This window comes from Danio rerio, chromosome 6 (assembly GCF_049306965.1).
Source record: "Danio rerio strain Tuebingen ecotype United States chromosome 6, GRCz12tu, whole genome shotgun sequence".
Taxonomy (NCBI): domain Eukaryota; kingdom Metazoa; phylum Chordata; class Actinopteri; order Cypriniformes; family Danionidae; genus Danio; species Danio rerio.
The window spans coordinates 58770001-58791681 of NC_133181.1; the positions used below are offsets into that span (position 1 = coordinate 58770001).

Here is a 21681-nt window from a genome sequence, read left to right on the forward strand (position 1 = left end):
AGCAAGCAAACAAACAAACAAACAAACAAAGAATTTTTTTGTTATTTAGTGTAAAAGCAATTCCCTGCAAATGTCAACCTTGCCATGAAAAACATAAAATTTTCACAAAAATGGCGAAACCTCTTGTGAGTTCTTTTGTGCTAGCATTTTACAGTACTGCCACAATACTCAAATGTCTTTGTCAGTGTTTTTAAACAATTATATTTGATTTACTAAAGTCACACAAGTGCCAATTTCACATCTGTCACATCCATAATGAAGCTTTTTCCTCACAAATGCAAAATAAAATTATATCAATAACTTTTGTTCTATACTGAGACTTTTATCCTTTTGATTAGCAATATTTATTTTGGGTTGTGCAGATTAATTCACAGAAATTCTACAAAGCATGTTGTATCCTGAAAACTTGCAAACTGTTTTGGTCACATCCATAATCCATGTTTATTTTCCTCATTTAAAATATACAAATATTTTTTTTATCTTATAACTCTATGGTTAGTTGTTTTGGAAATAAACAGATGTTTTAATAAAACATTAATGTATACTTTCTCTGTGTATTTATATTTTGAGATGCTTAGATTTACTGCAAATGTCACATATGGAATTGTTCATAACATATATACATTTTAACTGCATTATGACCTGTTAATTATATAGACTCATATGCCTATGAAAAAAGGGTAGACTTAATTGTATGCTTAGATTTAATAACCCTTGATTCTTATACACTTGGCAAGAATTTTGGTAGGCTATAGAATATTCAAGTCTTTTGTGTTATAAACGTAATGACATTTCAGTAGAAATTTTTTATAAATCATGTTAAAATGGATGACAGTGATTATTTATTTATTTATTTATCTGTCTGTCTAGAAAAAAGGATATATTATAATATACCTACAAATCCCTAACCCTAACCCAACATACAAAACTACCTTAGCCCAATTTAACTTGTATTGTTTCAAAGCTCTCTTTCGTTTTCTCTTAGTATTGTTGCACTGAATAACACTGAATTAAAATGCTATTAGCTCCAAATGTACTAATTTAGCCGCTTATAAAGACATCGACCATCACTTCCGTCATAAGTATCCCCACCTATAAACTCAATGACATTTCAGTCAACATTTTCTATAAATCATGCTAAAATAGATGACAGACATTATTATTTATTTGTTTCCTACTGAAAAAACTGCTTAAACCAGCCTATGCTGGTTGGCTGGTTTTAGCTGGTCGACCAGGCTGGTTTTAGAGGGGCTTTGGCCACTTCCAGGCTGGTTTCCAGCCATTTCCAGCCTGGTCTTGGCTGGTCAGTCTGGGAGATGGCCAGCAAAAACCAGCTTGACCAGCCAAGCCAGGCTGGGAGCCCAGCCAAAACCAGCTATGTCGAGCTTAAACCAGGCTGGTCAAGCTGGTGTTAGCTGGATTTAGCTTGTCATTTTCCAGCCTGATGATGACCAGCCTGGAAATGGCCAAAACCCCTCTAAAACCAGCCCTGTTGACCAGCTAAAAACAGCCAACCAGCCTAGGCGGGTTTAAGCTGGATTTTTCAGTTTGTTCAGAAAAAAACAGGAAATGTTCAAATCTAAGTTACCCTACTGCTAACCCAACATCCAAAACTACCTTTATTATTTACATTTTGTTGTTCTTGTTGTTTTGATTCCCTTTCGTTTTCACTCAATATTGTTGCACTGAATAACTCTGTTATTAAAAAATGCTAATAGTATTTATTTCTTTAGCTCTAAATGTAGTAATTTTATACGTTTATAAAGACCTTCATCACTTCCGTCATAAGGATCCCCGCCATAAGAGTTGAACTCGCCGCGTAAAACGAACACTGAGTATAGACCGCCATCTTGTGGTTGTGTGTTTATATTTGTTATTTTACAGTGTAATATTTAAAGCGCTCAATAAGCGGCGGTATAAAAAAATAAATAAACCCGAACTCACCTCTGACGCTCTTCACTGTATCTCCTCGGTTGTTTACACTTTTATCCTTTAGCATCAGCCGTCAGTCAGTTCTGTCAGTAAAACCGCTTAATTCTTATTTTCCAGCATGGGATGCGACGGAGGAACCATTCCTAAAAGACACGAACTAGTCAAGGGACCGAAAAAGGTCGAAAAGGTAAAGAGTTTAAGTAAAACGTTTGTTTATTTGACGCCAATCATCAATAAATTAGCATGTAGCATAGTAGCACTCGTGATATGTATGTAAGTTATCGTTTTTATTTTCTTAAGCTGCTGTTGAGTTGAATTAAACGACGATTGACTTATTTTTTTCTGGTACCGTTAACGTTAGATATGTATTATAATTTTTACGTTGAAATACCATGGCATTTTCCATAGCACTGTGATGTAAATGAATTGTTATAATTATATTTGTGTTACGATTATTTTTATTTACCATTTAATAAACTAACGTTACTTGATTATAATGCTTAATGGATATAAAAATAAATCCAAGAGTGATTCATACCCATAATTCCAGTGGTTACTCACACACACACACACACACACACACACAAATATTCACAGAAATAATATGTTTTGTAGTATACTTACTATAAAAATGTTTAAAATAAAAATTATTTTTAAAAAAATATTTTCATTATTTTAGTTGAATATGTAGAATCCTGGATGTATGTGTTTTGAGATCACTGGATACAATTATAATTTTTTTTGAGCATTTTTAATTAGGTTTTTTTTTTTTTTTTTGTATTGTTTGCTATTTTGATAGCTTATGTCATAAATTGGAGTGAAGTTTTATATTCGCATATTCGTTCATTTTAAGGGTCCTTATATTGTTTACCATGCTACTTTGAATATTTGGTCTGAAACCGCATGTAATGACTTCAAAACAACGTTAACACTTTTTAATTGACTGTGAACAATGCTGTACTTTGATAGTCATTGGCTGCTAATATGATTTCCTTATTTAGATTTTTCAAATAATAGTTTTCTGAAATATTATATTAATATATTATTATTATTATTATTTAAGGAGACTGTCCAAATATGCAAATATAAATCCAACTTCACCTCACCATGTCATAGTTAGATCTTAGTAGATCAAGTTAAACTAAATAAAAATATTAGACAGTGTTATTTTAATACAATGAAATTTTATCATTAAAATTTTTATATCTGAGTCTAAAAAGTGTTTAATAATAAGTTAGGTACTATAAGTTAGGTACTACATGGTTAGTCTTAGATTTTATTGCATGTTTGAGGTGTAATAACTTGCTGTTTAGATATCTTAAAATATGTCAGTGTGTCTCCAGATGCACACCAGTAAGGTGTGTGTTTTTAAAAACAATGTTATATTAGGTTTAAATATGCTAACTTAACAAAGACCTAGTCTTGGCTAAGCCCTGTTTGTGAAACTATTTCGCAGTTTCTTGCATCTGTGCCGATGTTTTTTTATTTAAAAGTTTAAAATGTGTATTTCCACATTATTGTTATTAGTTATGCCATTAAATATTAGTAAATCTTACTTGCCTCATAAATCATAAATTTTTAATACCTAATGCTGTTATATTATTTTGAATATTCCTTCTATTTTTATAATGCTTTCTGGGTGCTCAAAGCGCTTTACAGATGTGGGTGGGAATCTCCACATCCACCACCAGTGTTATGGTTATAATTATAGATGATAAACAAGAGCTTGTTTTTAGGCCTGTGCCTGTCACAGTGATCAGTATAACATCTTAGCACACAACACATTGACATGACCTCAGTAATTTTTGGTGATGGATTATATATCACCCATACTTAAAAAAAAAAATTCCAACAACATTTTAGCTGATTGCACAACATCTGTATCTCTTGCAGGTGTCAGTATGGTTAAAAACACTAAAGTATTTACTATCAATGACTATAGTATATTTTTTAATGTGGGTATTTGACAGCTGAAAATAAATCTGGTAGCAGACATCACAGCCTCTGTTACTTTATACCTCGTACTTTTTGTTAACAAGTATTGTTATTTATTTGGGATATATGTTTTCACGTTATGCTTCAAATACCAAATTATTAAATTTATAAAATGACTCTAATTAAATTAAATATTCTTAAGAATAAAATATTATGTGGTCTTCTTTGTGATGATATCGTATTGTATTGTCATTCTGACATTAAATAACAGAAAATGACAGTGATAGTGACATAAAATTGTCCTAAAATGACAATAATATTGTTTACCCCAATATATTTTGGTGCAATATCTAATACAACAAAAAATAGTTATTGTGACAGGTCTATTTGTTTTTTGCAGGTTGATAAAAATGCAGAACTCGCTGCCAAATGGAAATACTGTGCTTTGAGCCAGGAGAAGCTAAAGCGGCCCATAGTCGCTTGTGAGCTGGGCAGGTAAATAATTATATATTGTAATAATTACATACTTTATATGTCAAACTGTAAGCTAGATCAGTAAATGTTGTCACATGTATTTAAAAAGGGCTTAAATCTGAGTGTCGTCAGCATAAAAATGAAAAGCCACCACATATTTACGAAAAATAGATCCTAAAGGTAAAATAAATAAATAAAGAAAATAAAATAGGTCCAAGTATAGACCCTTGCGGAACTCCACATGTCAGGGTTCTGGAGGATGAAAAGGTCTGACCCACGTTAACACAAAAGCTTCTGTCTGACAAATAAGATCTAAACCATTTAAGAGCAGAGCCCTGAATGCCCACTAGCTCATAACCGTTTGAAACATTACTATTCTGATCATTTATTTTCACATTAAAGTATGGTATTGTACTTGCTGTTAAATGTTTTATATGTGTATAAATTGAAAATCCTTTTTAAGGGCCTAAATGGCTCATCTCTGACCCACATAATCACATGGTCATTTGCACATATTAAAACCCTTTAGGCTGAAACATGACCTTTACTTCACACCCTTCACACGTCTGATCACCTGTTTGGGATTAATTTTAAATGCTAATGGCTTACTACCTTACTTCATCTCTTTTATAATCGCATGCTATTGTTCTTGCATAACCAACCATTGTTTAACTGTGGTATCTGAAATAAGATCCGCGTAACCACAGCTGAAGCCATGGATGGATCCTCACGGAAAGCTCCACAGGTTTCAATAGAATTTGAATATTTTGTTTAAATGATTGACCAATAAGAATGCAGCTCTGGTTGGCATAATTTACCATATTTAAATTCATTTTGCCGATTTACTTATGACACCTCAGTATGTGCAGAATGTAAAAAGCCTGTAATACTACTTAATCACTTAATGGGCATCTGCAGAAATGGCGACTTTGTTGGATAAATATATTGCAAAGTATAAATATTTTTAAATGGTAGGCAATTGCTTTAAAAATGTGTATTTTTTCTTTCCCCAGACTGTATAATAAAGATGCCATCATTGAGTACTTGTTGGATAAATCAGCAGAGAGGCCGAACACAGAGGTTGTGGCTCACATTCGTAGCCTCAAGGTCAGTAAATGCTTACAAATTGTCATTATCTAAATGACAGTGAGAAATAAGCTTTTCCTCGAGTGATTTGCCTCTTTATACAACAGTTCTGTCTGGTTCTCAAATCTGATTGGCTGATAGCCGTGCGATATTCTGCAGTATCAGAACTCCTACCGCCTCTTTACCCTATGTGTATTACTCCGCCCACATACAGCCAGCAAAAAGCAGACACTACAGATCAAAGTTTAAAAGATGCACGCTCAACTGTTAAACTGTCAGCTTATGGGTGCGTCCGAAACCGCATACTTCCATACTATATAGTACGCCAAAATCAGTATGCAAGCCGAGTAGTATGTCCGAATTCATAGAATTCGAAAATCAGTATGCGAGAAGTACCCGGATGACTTACTACTTCCAGCGAGATTCCGGAGTGCGCATCCCATGCATGCTACACTATCCCATGATGCCCCGCGAGAGAATTCATGAATGGAAGTAAAGCGACGCAACTGACACAGGTAGGTCACGTGACCATGACAAAATGGCGGATGTAGTACGTCCGAATTCCATTCATACTTTTCAAATTCATACTGTATAGAACGTACTTTTCTAACAGCCGAGTAATACGTTTAAATTCAAATGCAGTACCTACTGAGTAGTAGGCGGTTTCGGACGCAGCCTATGATTTGAATCCGGAAGAACTTAGTTCCTCATACAAAAGGGTTTTTGAGACTCTCCATGTTTGATTTTGTTTTTATATACACAATTATGCCGTTAAACTGTTGTATAAACGCAATATCACACTCGTAGCAGTGGGGCACTAAGGCACTCCCACCAGTACCGATATACAGCCATATCGCACTGCTACTCATGTGATATTGCTCATTTATGAACTGTGCAAATGTGTGTGCGTCTGTGTGTGAGAGGTTTTTTTCATTCATTCATTTTCCTTCGGCTCAGTCCCTGATTTAACAGTGGTCGCCACAGCAGTATAAACCGTTAACTTATCCAGCATATGTTTTACTCAGCGTATGCCCCTCCAGCTGCAACCCAGTACTGGGAATCAACCATACACACTCATCCACACACACTCATACACTATGTTCATTCCATTTCCTCTTGGACTGACTGACAAAAACAGTATTAGTTCAAAGATGGTAAAAGCAGGTAAAATAGATTAAAACGATCATTTCAAAGCTGTCCAAATGTGACAGTTTATAAGCATCAGCTGCCGACTGGATGTTCGTTACATTCTCCTTGCGCAATCACTCAAAGCATAATGGGTAATTTTGCGTTGCTGTGCTCACAACAGATGCGAAACGTGCGAATAAATCGTGCTATTCGCGCTTAAATAGCTGCGTGAACATTTGAGTTTACTCGCTTCATTCGCTCGTCAAACCCTGCTTCGTTCGCGCATCAAATCCGCTTCATTCACGCATCAAATTCGCTTTACATTTACATTTACATTTAGTCATTTAGCAGACGCTTTTATCCAAAGCTTAAAAAAAGACCCGGACTTGTGTTATGGCCAGGGCTTCTGTCTGCCCGGTGACTCTAGCTTTGTTGCTAAATGGGTAACATGGATTTTATTTTAAAAATACCAGTGTTTATGTGCTTTATGAAGGCTGAAAAATAGCGTTGATACGTTTAGGGCCGTGTCCGAGTCAACTAGATCCTTTCAGAGGTGCATCCAGCTCTATGAGTTCATAAACTCATCTAGAAACCTAACCTGGTTGATGGAGGCTTTCAGCAGTGATTCTGACTGACCCAAGCCCAGTTTGATGAACAGTTGTCGGTGTCGGCTGAAGGATTTTCCCGGGGACACCAACAACAGGCCCTTCGTCACCATCACGCCCCCCACAAGAGCAAGCTCCTGATTGGGTAACGCGGCCATTCGCACGTATTAGGATGTCTATTCGCGCGTTTGCATTGACTTAACATGTAAATCTTGACACGCAATCCGCGTCTGGTGTGAACATAGCATAAGAAAAACGTCTATACCAAATGTTTTTGGGGGAAACCTGGAGGACCTGGAGGAAACCCATGCCAACACAGGGAGAACATGCAAACTCCACACAGAAACATCAACTGTCCTGCTGTGAGGTGACGGTGCTAACCATTCTGCCACTGTGCCGCCAAATAGGATTTTTGAAAGATCTTATAAAGCCTTGGTTTGATGTTCCACATTTGAAGGCTTTAAATTGGTCCTAAATCAGAGCAGAAATGCGTGTATTTGTAGTCATGGCTTTAAATGTCGCATGATCTGCAATAGATGTTTGTTTTGTTACCCATAGTACTCTAAATAAAAAATATATTTTATCAATATTTTGTGATTTTATGCTTAAAACTATTATATACATGTCGCAATAACTATGAAAATTACTTTAACATTTGAAGCACTCCCATTGGTAGGTATTTATTCTTATTTTAAACAAAAGTGTATGCATTTTGATCAGTTTAATGGAAAACTATTTCATCAAATCTGGAATCTCAAATTGTCAAAACAAAATACTCATCATAATCACTATATGAGCAGAACCACTCACTTATTAATTTTCCTTTGGCTTAGTCTCTATTTCAGAGGTCGCCACAGTGGAATGAACTGGCAATTCACATTTAGTCTGTAGGAAAACTAGTGCACCCAGAGGTAATCCATGCGAACACGGGGAAATGCCAAACTGTAACCAGTGTTTTTTTTTGTGAGATGACAGTGCTAACCACAGAGTCACAGTGCATGAGAAAAAGAATCAGAAGAGCCAATATATTTCAAATTCTACTGTTAAAGAGCAAAATTATTGAAAAAGAAATGAAAAAAGGTCAAATTAATTAAGTATTTTTTTGTTTATGTATTATATTATTTTATATTATATTATTCATTATTAAATTATTTTATATTATATTGTATTTTATTTTATATTAAATTATTTTATATTATATTATTTTATATTACATTATATTATATTATTTTATGTCATATTATATTATATTGTATTATATTATATTTGAATATTTTGTTATTTTATATTATTTTATTTTATATTACATTATTTTATTTTATATTATATTATATTTTGTCATTTTATATTATATTATATTTTTTATATTATATTATATTAGAATATTTTGTTATTTTGTATTATTTTATTATATATATATATATATATATATATATATATATATATATATATATATATATATATATATATATATATAAATATATAATTTTGTATTATATTATATATTTTTTTTTATATTATTTTATTTTTAATTATATTATTTGCGCCGTGGTGGCACAGTGGGTATCGCTGTCGCCTCACGGCAAGAAGGTCATGGTTTATGTGTGTAAATGAGTGTATGGGTGTTTTTAAATTGTTGATGAAATATTCTTTACTTGGATAAAAAGGTCCTTAAAATCTTTTAGTTATTTTAATTATTTTTATTTTGACATTTTTAGTTCTGTTTGTGATTGTGTTGGTTTATGTAGTAGTCAGATCTAAGCAGAAAAAATATGAAGTAAATGAAAATAATGCACAAAATTATTTAATTTTTTTTTCATTTGAATTTCTGTACTTTCTGATTGTGATTTTAATTATAATGTTTTTTAATGTTTTTTTCACGTCATTTATGTTTTTAATGCATATTTTTATTATTATTATTTATTCATATTTTTAATGTTTTTGTTAGATTAGGATTAAATTAAGTGCATCAAATCTAGTTTTGAATAAGAAATGTTGTCATGGCAACTAGATAATAATAATAATAATAAGAAGAAGAAGAAGAAGAAGAAGAAGAAGAAGAAGAATTGTGCATGTTTTTTTCAGTAAATATATTTAATGTAATGATTTTAGATGTATGGTTTTTACTAATAGTTATATATTAGTATATATATATTTTTTTTATAAAATAGTATATATTTTTAATGTTATTTAATTTGAGCTGATATTTACAATATTTCAAGTTATGAAATGCAGTTTTTAGTACAATGTAGTGACCCTTGTGTGTTGGACAGGATGTGAAGGAGCTGAATCTGACTGACAATCCAGCATGGGAAGGTGAAAGGAGAAATATTAAAGGAGACTGTTATGAAGACATGCACCTCGCCATGTTCATCTGTCCTGTTGTGGGATTGGAGATGAGTGGAAAACACAAGTAAGGCCACGAGCATAGATTATTACCCAGATAAAATATGGCTTGTTTAACTTATAGTTTAATTATCACAGTGCAGTTCAACTAGGATGACAGAAAACTACTAATTAAACACTTCAGTATTGAAATAATACCTGACTGTTGCCATAAATAATGAGAATAAATAAATGTTATAGGTAAAAAAAAAATAGTCTTACTTAAATTAAATGTTAACTGAAAAATAAAAATGTAATGTATTTTTTTTAAATAATAGTTTCCACTTTATAGACACTGTAAAAACAGCATATAAATAATATATATATAATTTACATAGAAATGTAAATGGTGAGGCAGTGGCGCAGTAGGTAGTGCTGTCGCCTCACAACAAGAAGGTCGCTGGTTCGAACCTCGGTTCAGCTGGCGTTTCTGTGTGGAGTTTGCATGTTCTCCCTGCCTTCGCGTGGGTTTCCTCCGGGTGCTCCGGTTTCCCCCACAGTCCAAAGACATGCGGTACAGGTGAATTGGGTAGGATAAATTGTCCATAGTGTATGAGTGTGTGTGTGTGAATGTGTGTGTGGATGTTTCCCAGAGATGGGTTGCGGCTGGAAGGGCATCTGCTGCGTAAAAACTTGCTGGATAAGTTGGCGGTTCATTTCGCTGTGGCGACCCTGGATTAATAAAGGGACTAAGCCGACAAGAAAATAAATGAATGAATGAATAGAAATGAAAATATAAAAATAAACCAAATTCAAAAAATTTATAACACTGGCATTGAAAGCAGTCTCGACAGCAAGGTGTTTACTGGTAATATAATATGTAACATACTTCATACACCAATTTGTGTTGTGTTATAAAAGCAATAAATTAATTGTTTTGATATTTTTCATAATGTTACTTTATCTTACTTTAACATTCCTACTATGTAACTTAAGTGGCTGTTTTATACTGCTATTTGTACTATACTATATAGTACTATTACTATTAGACAGTAGAGAAAAATAAAAGAGTACAACTTCTCATGGTTTATATACAGTGCATCCGGAAAGTATTCATAGCGCTTCATATTTTTCTTATATTTTAATGTTAAAATTCTACACACACACACACACAGACACACACACACAGACACACACACACACACACACACACACACACACACACACACACACACACACACACACACACACACACACACACATACATACATACATACATGCATACATACATACATATATATATATATATATATGGATGGATAGATAGATAGATAGATAGATATATGGATGGATAGATAGATAGATAGATAGATAGATAGATAGATAGATAGATAGATAGATAGATAGATAGATAGATAGATAGATAGATAGATAGATAGATAGATAGATAGATAGATAGATAGATAGATAGATAGATAGATAGATAGATAGATAGATAGATAGATAGATAGATGGATATATGGATGGATAGATGGATGGATGGATGTTCTTTTAAGTTTCGATTTTAACTATAGGGGAAAATATGTGTTAGTTCTTCCATGTTCAGCATGTTTCCCCCTAAAATGAAACCTGCTCTTAACATCTTCCTGTTTTTTGTGGGTTTTAACCTCAGTGCTTTTGTCTTTTGTCTTTGAGGTTTTTCTTCTTGCAAACCTGTGGGTGTGTTTTCTCAGAAAGAGCGCTAAGAGAGGTCAAGACTGTGATCTGCCATAAGGTGGGTGAAACGCGATGTTTTTGAATACAGCAAGGGAAAAAAAGTATTGAACACAACATGTTTATCAGTGATTTTGCAGTTAAAATCAAAATGATTAGCTCTTCTGTGAAATTTGAATTCTTTAAAAATGAACTTCACTTGGGAAATATTTTAAATCTAGTTTCGAGGGGATCACGTGCTTATGATTGATCACGGCTGGTCTCGCATTAGCTAACACATGATTCACCAATCAGATGATTCCCAACTCACTATAAATAACCAGAGTTTCTTACTTCAGTTGTCTTCGCCCCCTTCCACCTCATACTCCTCCACCTTTCCCTTTAAAGAGCGGCACGGCGACCCAGTGGCTTGCACTGTTGCCTCACAGCAAGAACATCACTACTTCAGGTCCTTAACAGGCGGGTTGGCGTTTCTGTACAAAGTTTGCATGTTCTCCCCATGCTTACGTGGGTTTCCCCTGGGTCCTACGGTTTCCTCCCACAATCCAAAGACATGCGACATAAGTGAATTGATCAATCTAAATTGGCATTAAAGGCGAGCTCTTAAGCAGCAGTATATCTATATAGCCATTTCTAATTTGTCAATAGCCCTAAATAAGGGGAGAGGGGGTTCTCGAAACCTACCTGAGCTTAAACTCCCCTTTTACCCTGCAAACAGGAGGGAGCCCCGGGCTCGAGGATCATATGAGCTCAGGGCTCTCCCCCGGAACAGCATGCCAAATTCACTTTACAATCAATCGTCAGCTAAGTGTGAACTCTTGAAGCAGGGGTTTTCAAACTGGGGGCCGCGGCCCCCTGGGGGGCTGCCAGATGGCGCTAGGGGGGCCGCAAAAATATTTAGATAAGAGGTAATCGATGGGCCCACATGGTTAAATTTTGTGTCCCGCATCATTCTGAAGGTTAATATATTTTTTATAATAATTTGAGCTCAAAAGTACTGCAAAAATTAAGCTTTATGCTTATGTCATTTAAATGCAGTTGACACTTTCGTGAAACAGGAAAAGAAGCGCAGCGGGCCGCCTCTGTGCACGGGGACTTTTATTGAATAAGCGCTTCTTCCACTTTTTCCCCATATTTATTTGTGTAAATAATTTAAGTGTAATGTTCAGTATTATTAATAGAACACACTGGTATGAACATTTTAAAGTCAGCAAAGCTTCTAAAATTAAGCAAAGTAAAATATGTGGCTCTTTGAACTTGAATACCCAATTCTAGATTGCATTTAGGAAATTATTTTTTATCAGTGTAAGTCAGGATTGTCGACTTGAGTAAATTCTGATGTGCACAAAAAAAAAGGAATAAAAATAAAACACACTGAACCACTACAGCCTCCATTGTAGTATTGCTAGTTACAACAGTACAGTTAACTGTTAACAGGCTGATGACAATGACATAACTCTTTAAAACTTCAAAGCTTTAAATCTTTAGATACATTTAGACTCTAAGCTGTAAGGGTAAATACAGAAGAGTCTAGCTGTGCATAGGCAGAAAAAAGCATAAAAATGGCATAAAAAACTGTGTAAACGTGATGACTCCAACACAAAATAAGGCTTGATGGAATCCAGTGAGAGCAGACCACAATAAACACTGCGCATCAAGATTTGATCAATAGATTGAAGCACTGAAACCATGTCAACTCAACTAACATCTTACAAAAATTTATCCAGATAGTGAATAATATAAATTTATTGAATAATATATAATAATATAAATGTATTGAATAATACAATTTAAAAAAATTAAGTACAGTTGTTAATTTGAGGGGGTGGCGTGATATTTATTTTTTGGGGTCCCCGAAAGAATTCGCCCTACACAAAGGGGCCCTCAGCTGAAAAAGTTTGAAAACCCCTGTCTTGAAGTAATTAAACAAAGTAGTTTTTACTACTTTATGATAACTAATTTAATTAATCTTTGCCATGATGGCAGTATGTGATGTTTTACTAGCTATTTTTTAAATAGTAGTAGCCACAGCCATATCACCTTGCAGCCCAAGACCGGTAACTCACTGAGGCTGTGCAGGGCTGAGCCTGGTCAACCTGGATGGGAGACCACATGGGAAAACTAGGTTGCTGCTTGCCAGCAGGGGGCGCTCAAATTTGGTGTGTGTCCTAATACTGCAGTAAAGTGAAGGGGACACCAAACTGTCAGTGGGCACCATCTTTCGGATGAGATAATAAACCGAGGTTCTGACTCTCTGTGGTCAAAAAAATAAATAAAAAAATCCCATGACACTTCTTATCTAGAGTAGGAGTGTAATCCCAGTGTCCTGGCCAAGTTTCCTCAATCGGCCCTTATACAATAATGGCCTTCCAATCATCCCCATCCACCGAATTGGCTCCATCACTGTTTCTTCACCCCACCAATAGCTGGTGTGTTGAGCGCACTGGCACCGTTGTCCTTCAAAGTGAAACGAGTCATCTGAAAAGTTACATGAGAAGCATTTCAAAAAGACCTAGAATTAGCAGGTACAACTATTTCTAAGGAAACCACAATGTCCTGTATGCACAAGAATCATGGAAGATGCCATAGCTAAAGAAAAATCCTGCTGATGCTCAAAGTATACTGCATATCATTAGGCCAGGGATTCCCAAACTTTGTAGCCTGCAACCCCTCAAAATAACAATGCCAGTGACTCGTAACCCAAAATTGCTCTGAGGTTGTTATTAATGTACAAATATTGCGCACACAACAATAGGCCTATATAAACAGGAGCATATTGACAACACAAAAAACGTGCAACAGCCTAACAACCATATCATGTTTATAGTCATTTATTAATTTGTTTAATTAAATATTAACCTAAGCTAAAAAGACTGGTGGGCGCAATGTTTTCAGCACAAGTCTATTCTTGGTTTAATTTTAGAGACCGCCAAATATAGATCATTCTCAAACAAAAAAATTGAATGGCTTTTCATTTGCATGTTGTTGTTGTTTTACTATTAAACCGACTATTTTTATATTCTGTGGGTTGTAATTAAAATGTGGTCATTCTTATAGTTTATTAAATATATTTTCATAGTTTATAGTTTTAGAAATCCCCATGCGGCCGCCTGTCATTGTACTGCGACCCCCAAGGGGGTCCCGTCCACCACTTTGGGAACCACTGATTTAGAAAGCTTGTGAAGTTCTAGGAAAATATCATCTGACAATCCACATATAAAAATCATCTACAAGACAATGATTCAGAAACGCACAGTTAAGCAAACTCTCAACTTGCTTAAGAAAAATCAAGCATCTCTATACTAAAGATGTCTTGAAGCTGTCATTACCAAAAAAGGCAACACAGACTCATTGGGAAAATGTGCCCTGGTGTACATTTTTTAGAACCCACAAATATGTGCTTGTGGGTATTTTTGTGCACATATTAAAGACTTCTGGATATCACGCCGCAAGTCTAGGGGAAACAACATGGGCATAATAAACGAAGAAAAACAAATGTGTTGGGGTGGTGGATTTTCCAAACAAAACAAAAACTTAATGCAAAAAAAAAGACTCCCTTCGGTCGACAACCAAACTCAGACACTCAGTTGAGAGTATATATATGAATAGATTTATTATAGAAAAATGTGGTTAATATAAATGCGCATCTCTTCAGGGTGACCACAGGCCAAAATAACAAACAAAAGAATCTATAAAGTAAATGCACTAAATGTCCTATTACTATTTAAAGAAAAATACAAAAAGCTTACCTTACTCCCTAAACATAAACATAGTCAAAAATAATCAAATAAAAAGGCAGGCCACCCCTACACGCTCAAACTCTCAAAATATTTTAACGTATGAGCAACATCAGTACAATATTGGTTGTTGGTCGTCGGCCGGAGGGGTGAGGGAAACTCAGGAGCTTCACTCCAAACACTGAACGCAGCGGAAATGAGCTCCCCGAGCCCTGCCAGATGATCCTTTTTATACATGCCTCCTAGATCAGCAGCCAATCAGAACTCAAGGTCACGTGGTATGGGAGCCTATGGAATAACAGAAAAACAACAGGAAGGCGGGACAAAGGAAAAGACGTGCAATTGGCAATAATAAATAAATAAATAAATAAACTTTAGTCGTAACAATGTAGAATTAAATACATTTCAGTGCGTTTGTTTAATGTTTTCCCTGTGTCAGGGAATTCAACATAACTAGGGCCAGACATGGTTTGTGGATATTTTTTGCTGTTTCTGCTGAGAATTTTGTTAAAACAAATCTGTGGATTTATGTGGAATTATTATGGGAGTATCTCAACTAAAAACTTTATAAATGAAATAAAAATAGTAGCTTTTTAGCTTTTTTTTTATGTTGCAAATCCAAATTTTATTCAACAATGCAAATCCATCTAGATCTACTTATTCGGTAAACAGAGCAAGTCTGTTATATAATATTTCTACTAAAAGACTGGAAATATTATTTGACAAACTGTATTATAAATAAATCAAATGAACATTTTCATATTATTGAATTGAATTGAATTTCAATTTATTAAATGGGATAGCCCCTTTAGGGGGGTCCCTAAAAAGTTCAGTCAATAATATTACTGAAATTAATTTAAAAGCTGAATAATTATAAATTAACGCACATTTAAACAATTAAATAAATATAATCAATGGGCTAAAAATTTGTGGAAGTCTGCTAATTTCTGCACGCGCAGATTCCATTTTGCCCTACACATAACTTAATTTCTGAACACATTTGTTTTGTTTCTTTGTATGTATGGATTACTTGGGTTGTTTCCAGCATTGTGAAAATGGCGTGCCAATATCAGCTTTAGAAATTGATTTACAGAGTAAAATGGTGACATTCGATGCTTGCATTACCCTTTGTATGTCGTGGCCTTTTGTTGCTTGCATCTTATCTGTTTGTCTTTGTGTTACAACAGCTATATGCTAATGATCATCCTGAATACTTGGAAAATCAATAACCAGGGGAAAAGTGGAAGGTTAATTCGTTTGTTTACTTTATGATAATTGTGCAGATCACAGTGAAAATGCTTCCTGTTAATGTTAATTTAAACATTTTACTTAAACATCGTTAAAAATAAAAGCTGTATTTGGTACGTTTAGATGCGAGTTAACGTAAACTAACGAACAGATCTTGGTTCTAATGTCAGTTATACATGAAACTCTATACAAATAACTGCTACAATTTTGGAGAATTGTTCGTTGATAGATGTTGCTTTTACAATACATATTAATGTCTTGACATTCATTTTCTACATGGATCTGTTTCTGGTCAAAGCCAAACATTTATCATCAAGGAATTGTCTGTTTGGCATTGCTAGAATCCACATACTGCTTTTTTGTGCCTGGGTTTAGCTTGCTTATTACCTAATTTGAAGTTGATGGACATGTTCACGTTGCAAGAGATTTCTGCTTCAGAGTGTTATGGATATGGCTGATTCGTCTGTAGTTACAGTATAGTACAACTATAGTTCTTCATAGACTATTGAAAAATATATTGCTTAAAGAGGCTAATAATTTTGTCCTTAAAATGGTGTTAATAAATTAAAAACTGCTTTTATTCTAGCCGAAATAAAACAAATAAGACTTTCTCCAGAAGAAAAAAATATTATCAGACATACTGTGAAAATTTCCTTGCTCTGTTAAACATCATTTGGGAAATATTTAAAAAAGATAACAAAATTCTAAGGGGGGCTAATAATTATGTATTAGGAAGCCGCTGTCATGTGCAAAAGAATGAAATGGCTTTGAATGCATAGATGCAATTTTTACGCCTTCACTTTTGAATGACCACAAGTGCTCTATGTATATTATAAATAAAGCAGCAGGACTAAGTGCACATTTTTATTATCCTCTGCAATTCATCCGTCCTTAACTTTCTTGATTAATTAGTGTTATAGGTGAGCGCCGGAAATTTAATACCTTTTCTGAAGTAAGATGCTATTACTATAAAAACCCGGCTAGAAATATTAGGGCTTAGGGAAGTTATCATTTATATTATATTATAAATAATATATTTATAATTATACTCGGATAAACTATTTGCAATTTCTCCATGCTCATACACCAAATATGAGCTCCAAAATGCTTTGTTTTTTGTTTCATTTTCTTTTTGTTTAGTTTTTGGTTTGTTTTTGTTTTGTGTGTTTTGTTTTGTTTTGGTTTGGTTTTGTGTGTTTTGTTTTTGTTTTGTGTTTTGGTTTGGTTTGGTTTGGTATTTTGTTTTTGTTTAGTTTTGTGTTTTTTGTTTTGTTGGTTTGGTTTGATTTGTTTTGTTTTTTGTTTTGTTTGGTGTGTTTTGTTTTGTGTTTTGGTTTGGTGTTTTGTTTTTGTTTAGTTTTGCGTTTTTTGTTTTGTTGGTTTGGTTTGATTTGTTTTGTTTTGTGTTTTTTGTTTTGTTTCTGTTTTTTTTTTTTTGTTTTTGTTTTGTTTTTATTTTTTTTTTTTTTGTGTTTTGTGTTTGGTTTGGTTTTTTTGGGGTGTTTTGCTTTGTGTTTTGTTTTAGTTTTGTTTTTGTTTTTTGTTTTGTTTTTGTTTTTTATGTTTTTTTGTGTATTGCAGGGTTGTAGGCTGCCAGCTGTTATTATTAGAAATAAAAAATTTAATAAATGTAAAAATGTCTAGTCATAATTTAATATTTGAAATAACAAGTAATGTTTAAAGTAATGAGAAATAAATAATAAGTCCTTATGATTCGTTCACTATTCGTTTGGTTTAATAATAACCTGCTAAGTTAACATTTTGTTTTATTGTATATGCTGAACATGTCAATATGCCCAGTGCTCATAACATTAGGGGCCCTATCATACACCCGCCGCAAGAGTCATTTTGACGTTTTGTGCCAAGCTGTTAAAATAGCATTATTATTTATTATATGATTATTTATATTTGTTTTACTAAAAACAAGCTTAGATTTGCCCGCCTGTCAGTTTTCAAACCATATGGGGCACAGCATGTGTTTTAGGATATAACTCAGGTTTTTGAACACACTTCGTTATTATTGTTCATTTATTTGTTTGCTGGAAATTAGAACTGAATTTAAAAACAGTTTTGAAGCAATTCTTTGCACTTAACAAACAAAATTTATTATTTATAGGCTAATTGATGTCTGTGCGTACAAGGTTTCCCTATCCGCGAGAGCGAAAATGAAAGTAGATAATTGATCTCTCATTCTCGTGCTGCAGATGCTCTGTTTTACTGTTTTCTTACTAGTGAAATGCTCAGTTTTCCACTTCCACTAACTTTACGTCATGTAAATAGCAAATCTGCTTATGGCGCCACACAACTGGCTCTTAAAGGGAATGGGAGATGAGACTCTGATTGGTTTATTCTCAAAACACAACTATAACTCATTAAGAAAATAAGCTCAACCCTTTTAGACCATGTGCCACGGCGCAAAGCGTATTTTTCTTTCCTTAAAATAATAAAAGTGGATTCTGACACGGCACGCCCCTAATGCTTTTGCGCCCTGTGCTTTACACATTGCGCATGGATCGTCAAAATAGAGCTCTAGGTCTCTGCTGGCTTTAACTACTTATCTTATCTCGGGACCTGAACTAGCAGAACCCACTCCAAGATTTGAGAAGTAAGATAATACTTTTATTGATAAACTATGGTGCGAGCGTTAAGATGCTTAAAACCCGCTTAAAAAATTGCTCAAAATTATCTGCAGCAGTCCTGGGAAATGGATATAGGCCCATGTAAAAACTTTGATTTAAAAAGGCTCAAAGATTTAAATATTGGTATTTATCTAACTCGCAGAAGCAATGACGCGTTACAACCATTCACTCGAGAAGCAGCGAGTGATGAATCGCTACACACATATGCCTGATTCTCCCATAATGAAACCGCTTTATCCAGTCGACCATGGTGCATGCATCGTGGTTTCCGACGTTGCTGTAGTTACCATCAACAAGGTCACCTGTACATGTGCATTTTTTACATAGACGTTGTGCAGTATTGAGACCAAACCTAAATAGGTAAAAAATAGTTTAAACGCTTCTGATCTGTTGACATTCTACCAGCTTATGGTATCTGCCAAGTGCCAGGATGATGGTTCTCCTTTTATATCCATAATCTCTCTGGCCTTGATGATCTGTTGCGTTCATTTTAAATTTATTCAAATCATTGGTAGTTTATTCAGTAAAGACTTCTTCTGTACAAGTTAACCTGCCGCAAATAGCAGGTCCATTCAAAACATTTCAGGGTGGCTGCGATAACTTATCTGTTTAGTTTAGGGGGACACGAGTTATAATAATTTGGAAACCACTGCTCTAGTGGACCTAACATATATTAAGTATTTAAGCAATGTAATGGTTTAAAACAGGTGGAACATGTTGGGAGAAATATATATTTGTCTTTGAGTTAATTTGAATTATTAGCCCCCCTGAATTATTAGCCCCCTGTTTATTTTTTCCCCAATTTCTGTTTAATAGAGAGAAGTTTTTTTTTCAACACATTTCTAAACATAATAGTTTTAATAACTCATTTCTAATAACTGATTTATTTTATCTTTGCTGAGATGACAATACCTAATATTTTACTAGATATTTTTTAAGACACTTCTACACTGCCTAAAGTGACATTTTAAAGGCTTAACTACTGTAGGTTAATTTGGTTAACTAGGCAGGATAGAGTAATTGGGCAAATTAATGTATGATGATTGTTTGCTCTGTAGATTATTGAAAAAAAAGAGGCTAATAATTTTGTCCTTAAAATGGTATTTAAAAATTTTAAAACTGCTTCTATTCTAGCCGAAATAAAACAAATAAGACTTTCTTCTGAAGAAAAAAATATTATCAGACATACTGTGAAAAATTCCTTGCTCTGTTAAACATAATTTGGGAAATATTTGAAATGGAACAATTCAAAGGCGGGCTAATAATTCTGACGTCAACCATAAATATGGATTTATATTTAATAATCATTATCAGAAACAACCCCAAAATAACTAAAAATTATTTTATTTATCAATTTCACTCTCCTTGCATTTACATGTAGCTTGTCAGGTCCATTTGAGCATGTGGATTAATAATCATAGGGAAAGATAAGCTGTGTGCTTAAGCAGTCAGCATTTCTGGTTTGATCTTTCTATGTCCAGTTTTGTCTCGGGTGCCTGAGTTTGATGGGTGCATTTTTCGGGTTTGTTTGCAATTAGGATTTGGACCGAGTTTAGCCATGGCTAATGCGTGTGCCATGCATGTCTCTGGCTCTCAGTAGTGAATCATTAACCTCTCAGTCTTCTGCCTCTGTCTAATTGGTTTCAGACTCAGCCAGCTAATGTTTCTCTGTGACATTTGTCTCAATGTATTCCAGTATTAAGGCGGAAATGAGCAAACAGCATCCTGAAGCTTCTGTTATCATATCTAAACCGGCGTAAACAAGTCAGCTGTGCTTGGACAAACATTTAGCAAGATTTGAATATAGAATATAACCCCCTTATGGTTATCCATTTGTAAGCAAATGTTTAACTATTCCAGGTGCTGTTAATCATAACCTGCGGTCATGTATTGTGTTACACACGTCTGGCTTTTGAATAGTAATGTTTCACTGTGTTTAACTCCAGGGAAAGCCACCAGGGTTGAACTCACCCGAAAGCCTAAAATAAAAAGCAAAAAGAAGATTTTATATGTGAACAGTTCTTACCCGTTTAACCTTTGCAATGCTTTAAAAATTTGTGGTTGTTATATGTTCCTCTTTCATTTCAATCTATCTTAAAGGGCACCTATTTTACCCCTTTTTCAATATTTAAGATAAGTCTTTTACGTTTCCAGAATGTGTCTGTAAAGTTTCAGCTCAAAACACCCATGAGATTATTTATTATAGCCGTCAGAATATTGGATTTTCTGCTCTGAACACTGTATCTGTTTTTTGTGGCCTGTGCCTTTAATGCTAGTACTCCCTGCCCATCGTGCCTATGTGCCTGTCATTGAAAATGCATAAGTTTTGCTACAGTTACGACATTCATCCACACAACGCTGGAGTTTTCTAACTGTGTAACAAATGATAAGAAGATGTTGGTCATTTAAAATACAGACATATTACCTCTATAAATTAATGAAATACGGTAGTTTACCGTGAAAATGAGAAATTACTTTTACGGTTTGTACCCTATTTTTAACGGTAAAGTATTGGCAACCACAGCTGCCATTTTTTACCGTAAATTTTACAGATTTATTTTTTACAGTGTGGCCGTATTCATTTTAAAGCTGCTGCTCCGTGTTAATGTGTATGAGGGGAAACGGAGACATCTGAAAACGGAGGCGTGGGTGCAGACAGTCGCAATCTGATCGGTGCTTTTTCCGCAATATTAAGTAACCTACACAGTTTAGCCTTGCACATCCTTTCCTTGTAAGTTCAGACTTCGCAAGTTTAATAAAAAAAAAAAAAAAAAAACCTAAGGACACGTCGCATAAATCTTCAAAGGGAACAGCATACTTTTATAACCTCTTTCACATCACTCTGGCTACGCTGTTTCA

At 34.3% G+C, this 21681-nt stretch overlaps 1 protein-coding gene and 1 long non-coding RNA gene across 7 annotated transcripts in view; one reads left to right on the top strand and one right to left on the bottom strand.

The window, feature by feature from the left end:
* The window catches only part of LOC141386382 (uncharacterized), a 27407-nt gene extending 24946 nt beyond the window's left edge, over window positions 1-2461 (bottom strand). For 2 of the 5 annotated variants that reach the window (XR_012408293.1, XR_012408291.1), the window contains exon 1: window positions 1769-1857. This is a non-coding gene — a long non-coding RNA (uncharacterized lncRNA). Of the gene's footprint in view, window positions 1-1768; window positions 1888-1944 lie in introns of those variants that run through there. The other 3 variants (XR_012408289.1, XR_012408292.1, XR_012408290.1) reach the window with 3 other exon arrangements.
* rtf2 (replication termination factor 2) overlaps window positions 1958-21681 on the top strand; it is a 63144-nt gene continuing 43420 nt past the window's right edge. The window contains 5 exon segments of one of the 2 annotated variants that reach the window (NM_199742.1): window positions 1958-2119; window positions 4268-4362; window positions 5355-5448; window positions 9434-9573; window positions 11181-11259. In NM_199742.1, the coding sequence (NP_956036.1) occupies window positions 2051-2119; window positions 4268-4362; window positions 5355-5448; window positions 9434-9573; window positions 11181-11259 (477 nt within the window). In that variant the 5' untranslated portion in view covers window positions 1958-2050. 2 annotated transcript variants of the gene reach the window in all.